Here is a 21,577-nt window from a genome sequence, read left to right as displayed (position 1 = left end):
GGAGATAGGTTGAATGTTATGAATACTGCTGCTTGTAATGTTTGTATTTTTGTTTTACTGTACCTTGCTCTTTAGGAACCAAATACTTTGTGTGACATAAGAGTGTTGTAAAGGTCCTGCGAGGAATCACTCAGGGCAAAATAACCCTGAAGAGCTGCAACACTTGGGAGCTGAAATATTAAAAGAGGCTGCTGCAAACCTGTGGCTCCCACAGTCCCAGAGTTTATGATTACTAAACATGCCAGGTGACACACTTTGTGGGGTTGGTTTCCTGATTAAATAGACATTTCCAGCACAATTAATTTGGCATAACAGGTGGAGATCTGGCCTGGTCTAATATTTACTGTAGCCCCACAGGTTTAGTAAGTTAGCCAGTAGTTTGGCCATTTGAACCACAAAACCAGCCACTCAATCCCACCTCACATGATCATAAATAGAGATGAACTGGCTATAGAAAATAAATAAATGAATATTTGATTTGGTCTACCACAGTTTTCTTGTCACTGATTATTAAAGAGAAGGAGAAAACCTATATTAGAACAACTTTTGGTTCAAGGAGAAACCAGGGATCCCTTCTCTATGCACTAGCATGGACTGAGATTTCAAGATACATCTCCACGTAGGTCTTAGTGTTTATTATTACCATTATCTTATCATTATGAATGATTACCCTTGTGTCATGTAATTGTATGAACCCTGGTGTTGTTGTTTTGTGTTTGATGTTTTATAATTGATTCAATATGTTTGTTTGTTCATTTATTGATTGACTCATTTATCGTCTTTTGGTAAGTGTGGAGAATGTGTTTTGAGTTGAGGGTAAGTTGGAAAAGAGGGTACATATTTTTAGCATTTCATTACGCCCTCAACTCTTTGACCCTAAGAAACTGGTAAACACACTCCTGAAAAAAGTAATTTAAAGTGTCATGACACTTCTGCAGCTCCAGCTTTAATACAAGCTGTCCTTCCTCCATCATTTTAAAGCAAATGTGCTAACAAACAGAAGAGGGCAGCATTGCCCTGTGATGCAAACACCACAGTCATGGTAGAGCAGCATATCCTCTGAAGACTGCAGCAGCACTCTTGGCCTCAAACATAGTGTAATAAAGATTTTTTTTTCTTATGCCATGCATTTGAATGCAGCAAAAAGGAATCTGTATTTGTATTATTAATAGATTAGAACAGAGCTGAGATTAATTTCCTCCTCTTGTGCTACCTCTTTCTATTAGCATTTGTAATCTCTCAGTTCTTGTTATACAATATTGTTAGGTTTTTTTTATTGTTATTGAAAGCTTTTATGTGATTTTTTTATGTGTGTCATCTATTTATAATGAAATTGCCTTCACAGAAATGACCACCAGCTGGGAGCAGCCTGTGGTGATGAGGATTGATTCATGGCTGCGTGCCAAAGCCAACACTATTAGACGTATCTGCAGCAGATGGCAGACTATCAGCTCTAAATAACCGATATTCACAGACAGGCCGAGACTCTGCGTGCAGCAGCACACTGTCTCCACAGAGAAAGTTATGAATGAACAGCCATGTAGATGATTTTATGTGGAGTTAGAGATTTAGTAGTCCTGTCTGAAATTTGGGCCTCTGAATTTGTCAAGCTATGCAGCCCAGTGTACTCACAGTGAGTTCTGGAGCCGCTGCGCACTAACATCATTTACCACCAGAGTCCCTCTGTGCTGCTTTGACCCACAGCAATTTCACCTTGGAGGATAATGGAGCAGCCTGTTCGAGACAAGTGTACTTGAGCTGCATTATTTCTTTACTCCTGTTATTCATGCACTCTGTCACGCACTTCTCAAGGCAAAGAGGAGGCTGTGGGAAGTTATAGTGGCCAAGAGTGTTTACATTGATTTCTCATTCTCTGAGAGGGTGAAAGAAAAGAAAGAGAGAAAGAAACGGGGGAATATTTAATCAGCGTACTGCCGATGATTAAGTGCGATGGGGGAAGGAGGATGACTAACTGCTGCCTGTGGGATACAAGCTCAAAATTTTGTGTATCTGGGGCTCGAATCAGACTTGGTGCGGCATAATTTTGTCACTGCACCAAGACACTTTTATTATTACTCTTTGGCTTGGAAGCAGTTTTCACTCCAGAGCTCATAAAACAGGGCCTACAGCTTGAGGACAGAGCTGTTGCAGGTGTATATTTCACCGTTTCTTTCTGTTACAACAGAAATGAGCAAAAAACAAAACATCTTCAAGATCCACTTCCCAAAGACTATTTAGGTTCCCTTTAATGGCTCAATATTAACTTTTGCTCATGGATGAATTATGAGACAATGAACACAGACATGCAAAGGCCTCATCATCACCTTTTGGACCCGGGGCCCCTGTCTGTTTGGCCTGTTCACTGACATTATCCATGCTATCACCACCAATCATATACTTCCCCACATACATCCACACTGTAAAAAATACCTATGCCACGTGAGGTGCATGTTGTTCAGCATTTTAACTGTATGTGACTTTTAAAGTCTCCATGCCACACTCTTGCCACCCCAGTTCTTTAGCTCCTCCCCTGCTGGTCTGGCTAATTTCTACAACATCTATATCTTCACTTAATTTACCCAGTCTTTAAACCTGACATCAACTTTTACTACTGTTTACCATATTATTGATCACAGAGTTTGTCTTTAATGTTCACAAACTGGAACTTATACTTAACCCTCTCAGTTTTACTTCTATCAACATTCCTGATTATAATCAATCACAAGAAGATAAGATGCAACTTTATTAATTAACTTTATTAATGTTACTCAAAAATTACAGTAGAGCAACATCCAAATAAAAGTAATATATACAAAGTAATAAATATGAGTACATGCAAAAACAATGCCTAACATATTAGGAAAAGCAAGATAAATTATTTAGAAAATAAACTAAAATAAAAAAGTATTATCGGTAATAATATTGAAGGAAATATAAGCAGTAAAGTAATATGATAGACGCTAATAACGTGTATCAGAGCCCTGATCCTCATCGGAGAGTCAGTGAAGTTGGTGTTTATAACTCAGACAGTCTGAGTTTGTATTTTTACTGCAGGGACTTTGCTGCCATCTAGTGGTTAAAATTGAGATCGCACTGTTCACAAGAAATGACACAGCAGCACTAGATTAAACATATCACCGCGCAAAAAAGTAGTCCAGGGGCTTTTCTGATAAATTATTCCAGCAGCTCTTTGAAAAACATCTTTATTAGATGAATTTTAAATAACTACACTAATAATAGATAATTATGCCTCATACAAACTGAAAAAGTGTTGGATAAAAGTTTAGTGTATTAATTTGCTCAGTGAAGAGGCCTATAAGTAAATTGGCTTTCATCATCGTGGACTCGGCTCATTTGAGGTTATTAAGTAATTTTCATTGAAGAGTGACTTACAAAAAGCTTTCCCTTAAGTGAGTATGCTTGTTAAAATGGATGCAACATATGTATACATTGACATTTCAAGAGTAAATCTGGTTTCTTCACCAAGCTTAGACTTAATTGAAATAATGCCAATTAGCCTTGTCATAGCCATCATATCTGTAAACTAAGTTAGCTTAAATTTGGCTAGCTAATTAGCTCGCAGATCACTCTTAACAAGGGTAACGCAGTCAACATCAATCGATTTAACACTTAAAATTCATCATGCCAGTGTCATATCGTTCAAAAGGAAATAAGTTTTTATTCGACGGTAACTTTTTTTAACATGCTGTCACTAGCAAGTCTTACTGTCGCAGGTGGCGCGGCGCACTTTTTGCTAATTAACTTAGCTAGCAGGCACCATCTTGTCCGCAACTCATCCCTGTGTGCGCCATATCAGATTTTTAGTACAATTTTATGTTATGTAGCCTACATAATTAATTCAGTGTTGTCTGATATGATTATGATATGATAATGATTAACTGTCAGATTTTTTTTTTTACTTTTGTCCATTGCTATTAATATTGTGTATTTTTTTTTTTTTTTTTTTAATTTAAATAGCTGTTCAAAAATGACTGGTCGGGCACGAGCTCGAGCGAGAGCCAGGGGTCCTCAATTGAGCAAAGCACCTGGAGCGGTAAGAACAGTCATTTACTGTACCATCCTGTTGGTATTTTATTCAGTGAAAGAAGTATTCAGATCCTTTACTTAAATGAAAGTACTGATAACACACTATAAATACTCCTCTACAAATTAAAGTACTGTATTAAAAATCTCACTCTATTTAATGTAAGTATATTGTGAGCTAAATTTATTTGGAAGTATTAAAAGTGATAGTACTAATGTTGTGGTAAAATAGCCTTTCTCAGTCTTTTAATGATATATCTGATGTCTTTGGATTACTATTACTTATACAACTGATGCATGTTGCATTTTACTCCTGTAGTTTTAGTTGTTATTGTTTATTTCCATATACAGAGTATACTGGAACAAAATTGTTCCTGGTGGCCCAAGGTGCTAACACACACATACAGTAACAGAAGTATTAAAAATGACAGTAGTGTAAATGTGTGGTGGGCAACAAAATGGAGGGGCCACAAACCAAGAACTAACTTTGATAATATGTGTAATGATTGGCAAGATGCTGAAAATTGTTGAACGTATTCACACATATTTTTTCTTTCTTGAAGAGCCAGGCCCAAGAGCCTGAACCACCGGCTCCTCTATCCAAAGAGGGACAGCTGGTCGGTAGAGGGAGGCAGAAAGGTGCTCCAGGACCCTTTACTGAAGAAGGTAGAGTCAAACACAGAGTGATGATATATCAGTCATATTATAGTCAGTCTGGATTGTTTAAGTCTGCTTTTAGTGGACTAAATCTGTAGATTGTGATTAACGGCTTCAAGTGGTACTTAATACAGTATTTTTTCAGACAGTGTTTAACATTATCACTTAATGAATTGTGCTCAATTTTAACTGTTTTCTGAGTGTTTTCTTACTGTCAGACTAGTCAACTAGTCTAAATTAAATTTTGCATTTAATCAACAGGGAAATTAGTTGCCAGGAACATCCCTAATCTCTAACGCACTCATCTTGTTTGTTTCGTTGACCAAATGTGTCAATAGATTTTGTCACAGTCTTTGTCATCATAATTGACTTTTTGTTTTGTCATTGACTTGTTTTCACCGGTGAAAAAATGTTCTTGATGAAAACCATGGAGTGGTGCAATTATGATAACAGTTTTCCAGTTTGTGACAGGACTAATCAGGACTTTAAAGTCTGCAAACCACTCTTTCTCTCATGCAGTTTATTAAGATAAAATTACAAATGATTAGTTTTACAGTTTCAGATTTTAATTATAATAACTGTTTGAATACTGCGCTTTACAGTATAGTCTGTTTTTAAGTCAGATCAAAGACACAAACTGGCCCTGACTGCCTTATTTGTTTCTGTTAGATGTTATGCAGATTTCAGCAGGCTTTAAGCAGGTGAAGGTGGTCGAAAGAGGTGGACGCCGCTGTGATGTTCACGATGCAGGGATTAACACCAGGCAGGCTATGGTGCACGTGAAGGACTCAAAAACTGGTCCGTTATTATTTGAAATTGATGTATACCAACACATTCAGCAAATGTACATTTTGTAATTGGTGGAGAGGATTAGAGATGGCTCCGTCTAAAACTGTGTGTATACTTCCTCAGGAACGAGTGGTTCTCCCATTCAGTTGATTGCGAACTACTTTCGCATCCTGTCTCGCCCGCGGTGGGTTCTCTATCAGTATCATGTGGACTACGCGCCGTCGATGGAGTCTCGTCGTCTGAGATCTGCCCTCCTCTTCCAGCATGAGGAACTACTTGGCTCAGCGCGGTGCTTTGATGGAGCTGTGCTCTTTCTGACCCACAGACTGCACAGCAAGGTAATCTACTAAATCAAACATTTAGAATAACTAACAAGATGAAGACACACATTTAAACATCATGACTAATCTCACTGTTGGGCAGTTAGTAATGTTGTGTGACCATTTGAGTCCACAAGTCCCCAGAGTTGCTTGGACTCAACAAGATCAGAATGAACTCTGACCTTAGGTTGAGATTTCCCTTATTGGAGTTCCCATGCTGTCACTAGCAAAGCTAAAATCATTGCCCATACAGCCAGTTCCTGTATACCTTTCAAATCACAGATTATCACATTGTCAGAGTGGACATGTGATGCAAGTAATTCCTTCCTGACGTTGCTAAGATATTTATTTTGCTCAGCCTGCCCCCTTTCTTTACGAGACTATTAACTGCGCTTTGATTTGAAGGTTCAGTTGTAACTTCAGTGGGAGTGAAAGTGACATAGACAAATGTTGGTTTCCTTTCTTGTGCTGCAATGTGTAACCTTGTGTTTAGGAGACTGTGCTCTACAGCGAGACGAGAAGTGGAGAGAAAGTTGTGATAACGGTCACCCTGACCAATGAGATGCCTCCCACATCTCCAGTGTGCCTTCAGGTTTACAACATCATTTTGAAAAGGTAGATTTTCCAGATGTCATGTCTCTTTAGAAATAAGTAAGCAAGTGGCAGAAATATGTTGTGCATCAACCAAATTAACTGAGACTGAACTGAAACATAAAACGTGTTTGATGTTCAAATAGAAATAGATCATTACTGATAACAGACTTGCATGTGGATACAGTTCACTACATCATTTTGGATCTCTACAGGATCTTGAGAATTCTCAATTTGCAGCAGATCGGACGCAACTACTACAACCCCAGAGATCCACTCGACATCCCACACCAAAGGTATATTCATTTGTCTCACTGTCGATTTTTTTTATACAGTTCTGTCATGTATGTATTAAGAGTTCTAAAATGTATTTTGAAAATGTGATCCTCCATGACTGCTCAGTAAGCTTCTTCTCAAACAGGAAAGGTAATTACAACAGTCTGTTTATATTAACACAAGAGGACAAAATATTTTGAATGGACACAATTTTTAAAAAAATGTTTTCTCAGCTTATTACACTATTCTGTTCGATGTACACTCAGCATTGAATGTATTCACAGTTCAGAAAGGGCACAGTTTGTTCACGTTTTTTCCCAACCTGGTCCTAAAAGTGAAAAAGTATTTGCAAACATTTTTAGAACTGGGACTAAGTACAGTTAGTGTTTTTTTCTTTCTGTTGTTGTTGTTTGTTTGTTTGTTTGTTTTGTTTTTTGTGGATTTCTGTTCTTTTAATTAACTTTTCTCCTTGTTCTATAAATGTTTGCTAGAGCTGCAGTAATTCATTGATTATTAATCAACTATTAAATTAATTGGCAACTGTTGTGATAATAGTTTTGAGTCAAGTTTAATTTTAATAAACGGCCATTTCAGTTTCTTAAAAGTGAATATTTTCCAGTTTCTTTAGTCGTTTATGACAGTAAACTGAATATCTTTTGGACATCTCCTTTTGCTTTAGGAAATGATGATCAGCATTTTTCACAGTTTATGGACCAATCACTTAATTGAGAAAATACTGGACAGAATAATTGATTGATTTTAAATAGTCATGAGTTGTGGCCACAATGAAATACTGTGTAAGAAATGTTCTGTGAAACTTGGTTTGTTTCACTATATATGATGAAAAGAATGACCTTTGAGTAATTTTCTTTTTTAAAGAGTTTTTCCAGTGGTTAAAACATTATTGTCCCAACAGACATGTTTAAATTCAATTTTTTTGTGATGGGAAATGATTTAAAATTGTTAGGTTTTAAATGCAAAATTGCACCTGTCTATCGTAGATTGACCATCTGGCCAGGCTACGCCACCACCATCTTGCGGTATGAGACGGCCATCATGCTGTGTACTGACGTGAGCCACAAGGTGCTGCGTAGTGAGACAGTCCTTGACTTTATGTGCAACTTGAGGCAGCAATGTGGACAACATCGTTTTGCTGAGATCTGTACAAAGGAGCTCGTTGGACTCGTAGTACTCACCAAGTAGGATCAGCATTTCATACACATCCTTAGATTAATATACAGAAGTCTTTTATATTTGCAATTCTGGGCTTGGAAGTGATGTTTGTCAGTTCAGTTTCTAAGTACCTTTATGGAACTTTACCTGATACCTTTGCTCTTGTTACATCTCAATGTTGTAGGTACAACAACAGAACCTACAGGATTGATGATATTGCATGGGATCACTCTCCCATCAACACCTTCAAGAGGGGAGATGAGGACATCTCCTTCAAGAAATATTTCAAGGATGTAGGTGTCATTGTCCCAGTTTGACCAATACTTGTACTGTGTGCATAACTGACATCAACCTGAGTGACACACACATAGAATAAATTTATAAACTTTATATTGGCATATCCAGTATTTGGATTGAGCAGGGGGTGGGAATTGTTTTAGAGGTCTTTGTGTTGAAATTATTCCCCCTCCTTAACGTTTCAGGTGAATTCTTTAGGAATATTTAGGCTAAATGTAATAAGAACACGTAATTATAGATAGTAATTATAGAATGATAGATAGATATATTAACCTTATTTGTGGTCTTGTTAATACTTTTTATTCTAGCAATACGGCCAGGAAGTCACTGATGACAACCAGGCGCTGCTGGTCAGCCATGTGAAGAAGTTGGGTCCTAGTGGACGTCCTCCTCCTGGTCCGGCCATGCTCGTCCCTGAGCTGTGCTACCTCACAGGTTACCTTCTTATTCTCCAGCATGTGACTTCATTCAGACTTAAAGAAAAGTCATAATTCCCCTAACGGAGAGTATGGTACTTTATGTCAGAAACAACATCATTCATGTCATTTAGGATGACAGAAGAAATGTTAACATTGACAAAAGATGATGGTGACTGAGGAAATTTGGGCTTGAAAATGACTTTTTCACTGCCTTCCCAAAACTCACAAGGGGAGCGCTAACATTGTTCCACAGCAGCCACACTGACAAAATGTGTAGATAGACTCTATGATCTATCTGGATCCTGCAGTAAATTGCAGCAAAACCTTTTTGTCTTTTTGGATGTCATTGATGATAAACCATGACCAATGAAATTTGTCCAAGTCTAAATGAAAACTTGTTCTCTTTGACAGGCTTGACTGACAAGATGCGAGGAGACTTCAATGTCATGAAGGACTTGCACAACCACACCAGACTTTCCCCAGAGCAGAGGCAGGACCGCCTCAACAGATTCATCTCAAGTATACAGACGTAGGTGACAAACAGTTTTTTACAAAGTTAATCAGTACGTGGAATGGACCAGTTGCACAGGAGACTTTTTGACACGTCATACCAGAAAACTCAGGTGTGTAAATGATTTTTGCATTTTACTTAGTGGATGTCCTTCTATTGTGAATGCTGGTTCACTGTTTAACTTAATGGAACTGAGCTGTAAATACTGTCAAGTCCTCCTTTGTTTTTCCTGCTCTGACAAGTCTAAATGTCTGTTGTGCAACCGGTCCATTTGATCTGTGTGCTGTGTAGTTTCTTTTTCAGAAATACTGCAATCCCACATTTACATTAACTGTCTATTGTGGCGAGATCTCAGCTAATGTAAGTGAGGGATTCTAGACATTATAGAAATTCATGGGGAGCCTGCAGAATGTCTAATCAGTACAGCATAGATGTGATTGTAACGTCTTTTAAATCCTTATTACTCTCTTAGTTCGTCTTTGACAGTGAAGTTGTAAACATTACATTTAAACATGGTTTAAATATTGTTATCTGTTTTTTTTTTTTTTTTTGTCAATTCGTGGATACGTTGTTTTTCCTAGATGTTGTCATTAACTCTGTTCATATGCACAGAAGTTAAAATAACAACTTTTTCCTGTCAACCTTTTCAGGCAGTATAATCCCAGGCTTTGATTTAAATCCTAAAAATTATTTCATAGGAATGCTGACGCGCAGGCAGAGTTGGATAAATGGGGACTCAGCTTTGATGAGAGCCTCCTAGAGCTGACTGGCAGAGTCCTCCCACGGGAGAGGATTTTCCAGGGACCAAGATCGGTATAAAATGCTTGTGGTTACATAGTTTGCTTTTTTGAATTAATTGATTTGATTTATTTATATTATTTTAATTGAGAGATTAATATAATTTGTGTCACCTAGTTTGACTACAACCCCATGACAGCTGACTGGTCCAGAGAGATGCGTGGGTTGCCTCTGACCAGCGCACCAGCACTGAACAACTGGCTCGTATTTTACACCCGTCGCAATGGCAACGAAGCCCACTCCCTCGTGATGACCCTCCAGAAAGTCGCAGCGCCACTTGAGGTCCGCACAAAGAGACCAGTCATGTGAGTTATGTCATAAAAACAATCCTTCAGTCAAAAACAAGGATTCTACACCACCCAAATTTCAGTGATTAAAAAAATGTAACAACTCCTAAATTGGCAGCTATTTTGATAACTGTTTAATCGTTTTGAGTTATTTTTAAAGACAAAATTTTAGCTTCTGAAATGTGAATATTTTATAATTTAGTCCTCTATGACAGTTGAACTAACACTTGTAAAACAGTTTAACTGAGCATTACAACCTTCATGTAGGGAGAATTTATTGCAGGGATTGTTATTGGACCACAGTAGTTTTAGCAACTGAGTTTATAAATGTATAACCTTTTTTTTTACTTCCTTACTTAAAATATGTTAATATCTTTCAAATTTTGAATTTGTTAATGGAAGAATATTTTTCAGGATTTAGTAACCTTAGTGACTTTTTCATTAACTGAAGTAAATTATGGTTATGTTGATGGTTAAATTGCCCACCTTGACTGGTTATTTAATTTTATTACTGTACACTGTGATTTTATTCAGGATTGAGTATGAGGATCATCAGGAGGCTCTCCTCAGAGCCCTGCAGCACAATGTTGGACCTCAAACAGATATGGTTGGTGCACACAAACATGGAGGTGACGGGTCACTGTAGAAGTGTCACTGCTGCTCGGTGCTGTGACATTTCTTGTGAGCCACTGAAGTTAAATGTTCACATTGAAGCCCTGTTTACATGTTGAGTATGTGTAAGACCTTCCAGTCTTTTCTGTTTGTTAGGTGTTGGTGGTCATCCCCAGCAACAGGAAAGATAAGTATGACACCGTCAAGAAGTACCTCTGTGTGGACTGCGCCGTTCCCAGCCAGTGTGTGGTTGCCCGTACTATCAGCAAACCTCAGACACTCATGACTGTAGCTACCAAGATCATACTACAGATAGTCTGCAAGATGGGAGGAGAGCTCTGGAGTGTGGAAATCCCAGTAAGTCACATGCACACTAATTGATTTGTACAGTAAAGGAATTAAAAGTTAGGGTGTGTTGTGGGAAATCAAGTTGAGCAGTTCTTGAGTTAATTAAACTGTCAAATGTTTTGGAGCAGTTAGAGAATGAAAAAAGTCCTAGCATACAAAATAGTTTGTTTGTTTTGTTATGCTACAAGCCAAATTTCTGTCAGGACAAAGACTGAGGTGAACTGGGGTCATGGGGGTCAAGGATTTTTTTTAAAATAGCTTCAATACTATAATTGATGGATATTGTATGATTGTAAACACATTATTGAAGAAGTATTTATGCTTTACACATCCTTAGTGCCGTGTAATGTTTGTGTGGTATGTTGCACATTTGTTTCCATGACAGTTTTGGAGTTTGTTCAAAGGTAAAAGTTGGGATACAAACTAAGAATGCACTGATACTATCGGTGTGATGCTGTGCTCATGTACTCATACTCATAAAACTACTCTGATACCACTGTACAAAAATTAACAACTTTAACACAAGCAGTTTGATAAAACATTGAAAACAGTAATTCCCAAAGACTGGGTCGGGACCCACAGGTAGGTAAAGGAGACTTTATTTGGGTGCCCGAATGAGTAAAAGACTACAGAGGAAAGTTATATATTGTTTTACTGATGAAAAGGAAAAAATAAGAGCCTGTTAATTCCACCTTAATCCACTTATTTTTTTCTGTTTTATGAAGTAGGCTAAAAAATTAGCTGTTGTCTAATAAGTCCTGTGAGGGGTAAAGTAGTTTAATGCCTTAGCTAATTAATCAGAAGGTGCTGAAGAAAAAAAACAAAAAAAAAACAGCACTGCTGCAGTCTATAACCACTTTAACTTCTCTTAATATATTCTCCTGTATTTCCCTGTTAATCTTTGCCAAAATAAATAAACCCAAAAATGTAATGTGTACAGAAACCACCATTACACTAGCAGCAGGAAACAAATGACAGTTTGTTACGCTTAGAAAGTGAGGAACACTTGATGAAAAAAATGTTTTAAAGTCATTTTAAGAACTGCAGTAGTATTATTAGTACTTATGTCAGTACTCAGTATTGGCAAGTACCCAAATGTAGATATTTGTACTCAGCGTGACAAAAAGTGGGTGTGTGAGTGAGTATCAGTGTGTCCCTAGTAAAAACAAGGAAGTTTACAAAAATGGTAAAACTGATGAATGCTGTTTGACAGGAACATGACACTGCACTGCTAACTTGACCCACCTGTTTGTGCAGCTCAAACATCTGATGATTGTGGGCATCGACTGTTACCATGACACTACTTCCGGGAAAAGGTCCATTGGAGCCTTGGTGGCCAGCCTCAACCAGGGCATGACCAGGTTAGTTTCTATGACGGAGATGGGCATCTGTGAGTGATGAAGGGCTGAGTGTTCATACGTGCGGTAGCTTGGTCTACAGTTGGCGCTTTTTCATACACAGAGCTGGCCTGGCTCGACTTGGTTGGATTCGGCACATCAACCCAGCATGGCAGGGGTGTGCATTTCCATTACAACAGGCCTACCCACTTTAACTGAAGACAAGTTGAGTGGCTTTAAAGCTGTGGATGAACTGTTCACATACGTCTCTGGTATAAACATGCTGTTTACTTAAATTCTTCACAATAAAAGTCCCCTCTTGTTTAGTTTAAACACTTTTATTATGAAGCAGTACATCAGGAGTTTCATCAGGAGTAACAGACATGACTCTGACACAGCTGAAAGCAAATATGAAACAGTAAAATAAAGCAGATACCTTTTAAGCTCAAAAGACGACAGAGGAGAGAAGCTACATTTCAAACCATAAAGATTCTGTAAGAAGCTACAAAAGTACTGAGAGCCGAACACAAAGAGACTTTGAGAAATGTCTTATTCTCTGCTCTTCTGCACACACATGAGCTGAGTATCACAACACTCACTTGTTTGAGGGGGGGCAGGAGGCTCATCATGGGTTGGCCGCAGCTGGTGAGATGTCACTGCAGCCCGTTGGTGTTAATAGAAATGCAACTGTACCATTCGGCTCAGCGTGGCCAAAAGTGCCAGTGGAAAAGGCCTGAGTGTGAATTGAGTTGTGTTTGACGTGTGCACTGGTCTTTACAGAAGTTGTTTTGATCGACTCAAAGTCTTTGATTTAGTGCTATAGTACAAACGATAAGATGTATGATGTTCGCCATTTCTTTGCCAAGGTGGTTCTCGAAGTGTGTGCTGCAGCACAAAGGCCAGGAAATCATGGACGGACTGAAGATGGCCTTGAGTGGCAAGTTGCTTTCCTTAATTTGACAAACTTCTTTTCTGTTTTAACATACATATTGATCCTCTGTCAACAATGTCCACATAACTGTCATAACTTTGTTTTCCAGCTGCCCTGAGGGACTATCTGAAGATCAACCAGTGCCTGCCTTCTCGCATCATTGTGTACCGAGACGGCGTGGGAGACGGACAGCTGCACAGCGTGGTCAACTATGAGATTTCCCAGATCATCGACACCATCGCGTCCATGGGGCAGAACTATGTGTGAGTTTTTCATGTCTAAAGTTTTCAGCTTTAAAAGTCCCTCTCAGAAAACTTCTGCACTTAGTACTTGGGTTTCTGTGGGTCCTTATAAGGTCTGAAATTGAATAATCTGAATTTTGTGAAATATTTTAAATACAATTTTTGTTTTTATTGGCTTTTTACGTACAATGGTTTTATTGCGGTTAGAATTGTAGTTGTTGTCAACTCAAGTAATGTTCAGGTTGTTTTAAACATGGGAGTTTATCAACACTCATTCAGCCCCAGAGTTTCAGCACCCATCTCTACGTATAAAACACGGTGTGATGTATAGTTGTCCAGATTTAAACGAAGTCTCGAGGCAATTAATTTGCCTGTAAATTTCAAGTTTTTGATGGAACTTGTCAATCTGCTTGCTGTAGGCCCAAGCTGAGTGTGGTGGTGGTGAAGAAGCGCATCAGTGCCAGGATCTTGGCCCTTGTCAGCAGCAAGGTGTCCAACCCTCCCCCTGGCACCGTCATTGATTCAGAGATCACCCGTCCAGAGTGGTACGTTTGGTTCTTTTCTTCTTCAGCTGTTCCTGCATCTTTTAATTTACTGATTTAAAAGTAGTGGTGGTTAACTGCTGTAACTCTTGTTTTCCAGGTATGACTTCTACGTTGTGAGCCAGGCTGTCCGCTTTGGATGCGTCGCCCCAACCCACTACAACGTTGTCTACGACACCAGTGGACTGAAGCCTGATCACATGCAGCGACTCACCTACAAACTCTGCCACATGTACTACAACTGGCAGGTAGGCTGGCTTTGAAATCACCGTGTTTAATAAGTTTGTTTCATCCTGGACGTCCAAGCTCATACAGTTTCTCCACATCTGGAGAAATTTTGAGTCAAACTTTTAACCTTAACCTTAACATCACTGCACTGCACGTTTTTCAGTACTGGAGTGTAGGGCTGCACAACTATGGTTATAAAGATCATCACAGTTTTCATCAATATATAGATTGTTATTATTTAAAATGATTAATTCTTGGAGGTAAATATTTTTATTGCACTTTAACCAAGGAGACTGATTATGGAATTTATTTTCTCTATTTGTGCTTCAGGGGATTGTCCGAGTGCCCGCTCCCTGCCAGTACGCCCACAAGTTGGCTTTCCTTGTGGGTGAGAGCCTCCACAAGGAGCCCAATATGCAACTGGACAACATGCTCTTCTACCTGTAAAGATAAAAATATGAGCCAAGTGCTCGCTTCTGCCTCTTGAGTTGTGAAGAAATGCATCTGTCTTTGTTAGAAAAGAAAAGTTCTTTTTAGTTTAAATGAATATAAGCCGGTTCAAGTTTTGAGAGTTTATTTACATTTCTAGCATCAGATTGAGCGAGTTAATAGTTTTAATAAGTTTGAATTGTCACTTTAAGTCTTTGCATTAGACTTTAATATAAAATACCGAAGTCAAAAGCGAGTGCATACATGCTAAAATGATGAATATGCACCCTGTTTATATTGTAAGTGTTAGAGTAAAAATGTTTATGTTCCAATAAATATATGATTGTATTAGCATGTAATCTCTGGTGTTTTGAGTCAAATTACACATGCAAACATTAAAAAATGTCAAATTTATTTAGATTTTTTATTTTTTTTGTTTTTTAGAAAAGATTGCACATGCACTCCAAAACAATTTGTAAACATCAATGTAGGCTGATAATTCTTATCATAAAGCTAGCACACAATTGCAGACTTTTGAAACAATATGGTCTTGAAGACACCATGGGGAAAGCTTGCACTGTTTGATTATAAAGTTAAATGTACAAAAAAAGCAATTTGAAAATCAAGTATAAACATTTAAAAACAATTTTACAAATGGACAATGTGAAAACAGTCTAAGCTTTAGTCTTTTAGTGAAGCCCAAAAGTGTTGCATGTTATCAAACGCAGTACAACAGGACTTCATTTGTTATTATTATTATTAATGATAAGACATTAAAATCTATTAAATAAACCAGATTAAAATATGTAACATGTACTAGGTTTTCAGTTTAGGTTTTCAGTGTAAGAGTGAAATTGAAGTAAAAGCCATATGAAGCTGTGTTTTCTAAATTTAGTTTAAAAAAAGCTTCAGCGGTGAACTGGGCATGTAGAAATTGCACTGAAAGTACAGATCACATCGCACAATCTAATTCAGTCCTCCTTCAAACATTGAATCTCTGATATCGGTGTCCAGTGAGGCCATTACTCAAGAAGAACAGACTCCATTTCTCTGAGGGGACAGAGTTATCATCCACCTCAAACTCAGGCCTCCAGAACCTCACAGAGAGGGTCAGATCGTGTATCTTAGATCAGGTATCTGGGGAGAAGTACCACGGCTTCACTGGCCAGTATGAAAGCTTTAGAAGGATCTGTTGTCAGAATATGAGAGACATGGAATTTATAATGCATAAGCACAATTAGCCGAAAATAAGAATTATATTTTTGCTACCTTAGAATGAGCCCTTTATATCTACAGAGGTTGCAGCTTACAAAGGGAGGGTACGACAAGGTGATCGCAATCTGAAATTTCACCACTAGATGTTACTAAATCTTACACAAAATACCTGCCGCAACTGAATTTAAATGTCGAGAACAGTCACCATGTTTGGAAATATTTCACCAAAGCTGAGGTGAGACGTGGCTCTGCCGCCTGCTTTACTGTCTTTAGCGTTTGGAGCTTCAGATTTTATGCTTATTCACGTCATTGTTCTGTCGGTCTTGGGTCAACTAACACCAGCTGTTTGAAGCACATGAGGTGCAGGTTTGGTTGAGTCACAGAGGTGCTGATTTAATGGTCTCTGAGGAGCTGTGTTGTGGTTAGTGACTATACTATCACTTTTGGTTTGGAGCAACAGATTCTCTTCACTGATGTGCATATTTGGCGTGAGCTGTCAGACTTGACAATCCACTGACTTTACATGACAATTTTCAGCATCTTACTCATATATAATATTTTTTTTTTCTTGACATATAAGTTAGCTTGTCCCTAATATCTCTTGACTTCATGTTAGCTCTAAGTAAAGATTACTTATTGTGATATATGAAATGCAGTTTTGTAAAATAATTTTCACCTGTGAACTGCTACTCCCTTTTGTTGCTTTTGGCATTTCTTTTTTAGAATATCCAAAAGCAGCACAAAAGTTTGAACGAGCCAGAACCCTGCTGGAAGATCATGGGAACAGAGATGCATCTTACAGGCCGGATGGCATCTGTTGCATCTGTTTTTCTGCAACGGAATGTATTTGGCGTGTCACCTTTTCTCGTTTTTCTGTATACGTGGTTAAAAGTTTGCTCCACATTAGGATGGAAGCTCGGCTAGTGTCATCCTTCCAGCTTCAGATCATGCTGTGGAGCCTTATATGGAGAAATGGCACTGCTCAATATAAGGCTCCACAGCAATCGACTTTAGACTCATTTAGACTTGTTTATACTTGAAAAGCATGGACAAATATGGCCGAACGGGCGGCTGATGAAGGAGAAATGATGGCATGAAATGAACGGCCCTCAGGTCTTACTGTGGACTAATTCTGTGCCCATCTGGCATATGCTCACACGAGCAAAAAAACCCCTCAGCGGTGGAAACAGATAAAATCTTAAGAGTCTGAAGTTAAAACCATTGATGAGTGCAAATACTGTTTTCGCTGTGTTGAAGTAATTAAATGCCTCATGTCACTGTGGGATTATTATCAGAATGGAACAGTCTCTCTGAAAAGTTAGGCGTCTGTTATCTTTAATGCATTCCTGAAGTGTGCTTTTATCTCCTGTATCAGTGTCCTGAAGTGACTGTGATGCAGGGAACATGAATTACAGAGTTTCTCATTAAAAGCAGCTGTTTCCACTGAATATTTTGTAGATTATATAAAGGAATAGGTTGCTATATGCATCAGCATGATCCTCACACCAGCTGACATGTTAACTTGAAGCACACTCCAGAGATGACCTGTCAGAGACTATTAAAAAAACACCCTGTCTTTTCACTACTTGCTAGAACTGTGCTTCAAGAGGTAGAAAATCCATCTGCCCACCTGGAAAAAAAGCGACCTGTCAGGCCAGGAAATAAATCCCTCTGGCACAGGCGCCTCGCCTCCTCCCCTACCGGTTTCGAGCTCCTCTCTCCAGCCTCTGTGGAGCCGTCAGTCTGCTTGCCTTTCTGTCTGAGAAGAGGCTTTGTTCTGGGTGACAGAGCTGGGTGTCAGAGATAGAGGATCTCGTTAGGCAGTCAGAGGGAGAGGGATGGTGGCTCTCTTTCCACTCTCTGAGTATGGATGGCTCAGAAAAAGCAGGGATGAGGGGGCTGTAAAATGGATGACAGAGTGAAGGAGAGCTGCACTGGGAGCAACAACTGTCCTTTACTGTCAGCATCCAAAATACCTATCTAGATAGAGGGTTTGCTCCAAAATGCAACATCAACACACTCATTGGCAGACTGACAAGTGCTTTTACAAGACGATTTGGGAGGTCAGGGCGTCTTTCTTTCTTTTTTTCTTTTTTTTTGCTGCAGTGACAAGAGGGCAGAGAGCTGTCTTTGGTTGCACTCAGATTGTCTAGGAGCTCCTCCATGAAATCAAAGAGAATAAAACATCTGCAGCAAAATAAGCAGTTTACCAGTTGTTCACAGTTTCTCAACAACTATAATCGGATGTTTCCTCTGATCCAGCAGCCCGGTGAGCCTCGCAGTGCCTGCTGAGACTCCCCTCTGCTGGACTCCCCTCTGCTCAGAGTAGGTCAGAGGAGAGGGAAGAGATGTGGCTACCTCCCCCGGTGCCAAACAGGTAATTACCGGAGCTCTGTCCCTACAGTCTTCTTGCACTGGGAGACGGGCCGCCGTCAGAGCCACTGTCCATGACAGCACTTGTCACACTGGGATGCTGAACTGAGAAAGCGTGACAAAATGGTGGTGCTGACTGCTTATTTTTAACGTGGATCCCCAGTAGTTATTACCCTGGCTATAAATTCTGTTCCTGTGTCCACACAGACACTGGGAATTGAAGTGTTAGTGGACAAAATCGCTCCCACACAAAATAATGTACATCGAAACCAGACGTAAAAAGGTTCTTTGTGGAACTTTCAACAAATCCTCCTTATTAAGGGATTGGATTCAGTCATTATCTACTCACCCTCATTCCAATTGAAGGTCGGGTTTAGTTTTTTAGTCCACAAAACACTGCTGGAGTTTCACAAGAAAGCAGCATTGCAAGTGAATGGTGACACTGACTCGACAGACATCATTTATTTGTTTTGTATTTGTATTTGTATTTGTATTTGTATTTTGTTTTGGATTGTGCATGAACATCACATTCTTTGGATTTACCCAGAAAAAAAAGTCTTGAGTCCTTGAAATCAGCTCACAAGCTGTTATAGGCAGCTGAGACAGTCAGACCATTCACACACTGCAACTTTAAGTAGAACAATCGGCAAAAAAATATAAAAGTGTAATAATATTTTAGCACATCAATAATGCATGAAGTTAAATACTACTACTTTAGTCTATTTATTTTGTAAAAAAAATAACCTTTGCTGTAACCCACAGCATCTTATATTTGAAAAGACTGATCGAACGTGTCCATGTCTCCCTGACCTTTGGTTCTTAATACATCAGTGTCTGCGAGGTTGTTCAGACAACTCCAGTTTGGTTTGAGAGTACTCCACTGGCTACAACACAGCCAGCAGCGTATCATACACACTCTTTGTAGGAAGGCTGTCTGTTTAAGCTGTTAGTTCTCCCCCTCTCTCCTCCGCTCACTTCCTTTGTGAGCTCTGCTGCAAAACACCTACCGCTACCACTCGTGCGTCTCGTTTAGCATTTCCAAAATAAGCTGCAGTCTGTCGTGTTCACGAGCGTCATGAAGACTTTGTGGGGGAATATATCTGACAGGTTTCATACAGTCCATAAATTGCAGTGATACTTACACCAGGGGGGATGATGGATAATTAATTTCACTGAATGATTGTGCAGTAAATACATCAAAAGTGAGGAGTGTGGATGCTTTTGCCTCATGACTTCTTGCCTGAAACCTGGAAGGACCGAACGTGATTGATTCAGTTCATGCTCACATCTGTCTGTCCTCGTTCTCGTGGTCATATTGTCCCCTGAAGGCGGCCATTTCACACAGAAACACCCTTCACGACTGACTGAACAAAGACGATGACATTTGTTTTGGGGCAGTACCATGGACAGGCAGGGTTTTTGCATCTCAACTTTGGTTTCAGAGTTGTCATATCTGCCTAATTGTGAGTTGTAGCATATAACCCTCAGATTAGACGCTCTCCCTCAGGCCCAGCCTCACGTGCTCGGTCAGGTCCTGCCGGTGGAGCCTCAGCAGGACCAACAGGTGAGTAAATGATCCGGTGGAAAGACAGGAGACAGAAATAATTAGGTCTCCACTGAGGGGCAGCCATTACCGGGGACCTCCCTCAGGCGCTTCTTGATGTTTCACTTATTATCTCACTGCCACACTGGCCTGTGCTGCTCAGAGGAGTGGGTGTGCAGGCCGCCAGCTCTGTCGAATGCACCAATTCCAGCGCTAACAGGCATATCTTACAGCACACAGCGATGACTCAGCATATGTGGGTGGCTCATTATTTTGTTCACCCACCAAGAGATGACTGGCTGCTGACTTTGTTTGGTTTCTTTGGTAACATACATGAGGGGGGGGGGGGGGGGGGGGGTACAAAATAAAATTATAGCACCTTATAACATGATTAAATATAACACAAAACTACCGGATGACAGTGTTTGTGCTCCCCTTAAACTGCTCGCCTTTAGCGGTTCTACAACTCGTTTATGAGACTTTTCAAATGCAGGCAGATGATTTTGCGGCGGGGGAAACTAATCATGTCGTTGGAGTGGAACTGCTCTCACAGCTCCGGTTTGGATTGCTTTTTAAATGCGAGTGTCTGCAGGAAATACACACACACACAATATTTTAACAGTCAGGCATAATGTCTGCATCAAATTTCTGTTGGCTTAAAAGTAACAAATCTTCAATTTCGTGAATGTGCTTTTTGGAATTTGCAGTCTGTTTTGGAGTGTTGCCAATAAACTGTAGAGTGATACCTTAAGTGAACTGTATAATGTTGATTTTATTATACTGTATGGGCAACAGCGAGGCTTTAATCAGAAAAATCTCCATGTGAATCGAAAACACCTGTCTTACTTGGACACGTTTTTTTAAACAGGCTAGCCTCGTGGCTCTAGGGATTATCAGTGAGTCCACTTTGGTCCAGACTGAGCAGCTATTGATGGATTGTGTTGCTCCTGTGGCCCGGTGGGTGTCAGGGAGGGGTGTGATCATAAACCCTGCTGCTGCTGAATGTATAAACAGAGGCAAAAACTTTAGCCTGTGTTCATCTCAACTGCAGGTTTTATTCTGCAGCACTGCCTCGATGGGGTTTTAGGTTCCTCCCAAGCTCTGTGCGCCTGCTGCTGACCGATTTGAGTATTGTGCTAACACAGTCAAAAGTAATGTACAATGAAATCGACATTTTAATCACTATGTAGGACACGATAAAAAAATATAAGGGTGTTAAGTTCACAGGAATAGCAGGATAGGGAGGAGGAGGATGCAGATAGTAACCGGTATCCAAAACAGAATGACACAGTCAGCAAACCAAAAAGGTAACAGGTCCAAGGATGGAAAACAGAGCACACTGACTATGGAGGAATATGTCAGAACAACCAGGACAGAAGATCTGCGCTGGTATGTATGGTGAGTGACTGATTAGGGAGTAAAGGTGCAGGTGGGAAGATGGGCGGCAAAACTGCAGGTGAAGAGAAAAACTTGACTGCAGGGCAGAGAGGAGCGCTGAGAGGAGGATTTTCATGAGTTTATAATCACCTGATAATTTGGTTTTCCTTGCCCTAAAATGAGTTGCATCTACAGAGTGTGCGGGCACTTTTCACGCAGTCTGACACTTTCTGCAACT

General features: G+C 39.6%; 1 protein-coding gene across 1 annotated transcript; it reads left to right on the top strand.

Moving 5' to 3' along the window:
- Positions 1-3,981: 3,981 nt before the first annotated feature.
- Positions 3,982-15,002, top strand: LOC146319858 (piwi-like protein 1). The gene is made up of 20 exons (XM_084729431.1): positions 3,982-4,054; positions 4,608-4,710; positions 5,371-5,499; positions 5,614-5,828; positions 6,304-6,425; positions 6,617-6,697; positions 7,679-7,876; positions 8,035-8,143; positions 8,456-8,582; positions 8,978-9,095; positions 9,776-9,890; positions 9,993-10,180; positions 10,697-10,769; positions 10,931-11,131; positions 12,380-12,483; positions 13,326-13,396; positions 13,500-13,653; positions 14,052-14,177; positions 14,275-14,422; positions 14,733-15,002. Exons 1-20 carry the CDS (start codon positions 3,989-3,991, stop codon positions 14,847-14,849), a joined length of 2,565 nt encoding a protein of 854 aa, XP_084585557.1. The 5' UTR covers positions 3,982-3,988; the 3' UTR covers positions 14,850-15,002.
- Positions 15,003-21,577: the final 6,575 nt, after the last annotated feature.

Source organism: Lutjanus erythropterus, chromosome 10 (assembly GCF_056507025.1).
Source record: "Lutjanus erythropterus isolate fLutEry1 chromosome 10, fLutEry1.hap2, whole genome shotgun sequence".
Lineage (NCBI taxonomy): Eukaryota > Metazoa > Chordata > Actinopteri > Lutjaniformes > Lutjanidae > Lutjanus > Lutjanus erythropterus.
Note: the sequence above shows the minus strand (reverse complement) of the source record. Positions and strands in the feature narration are given on the sequence as shown.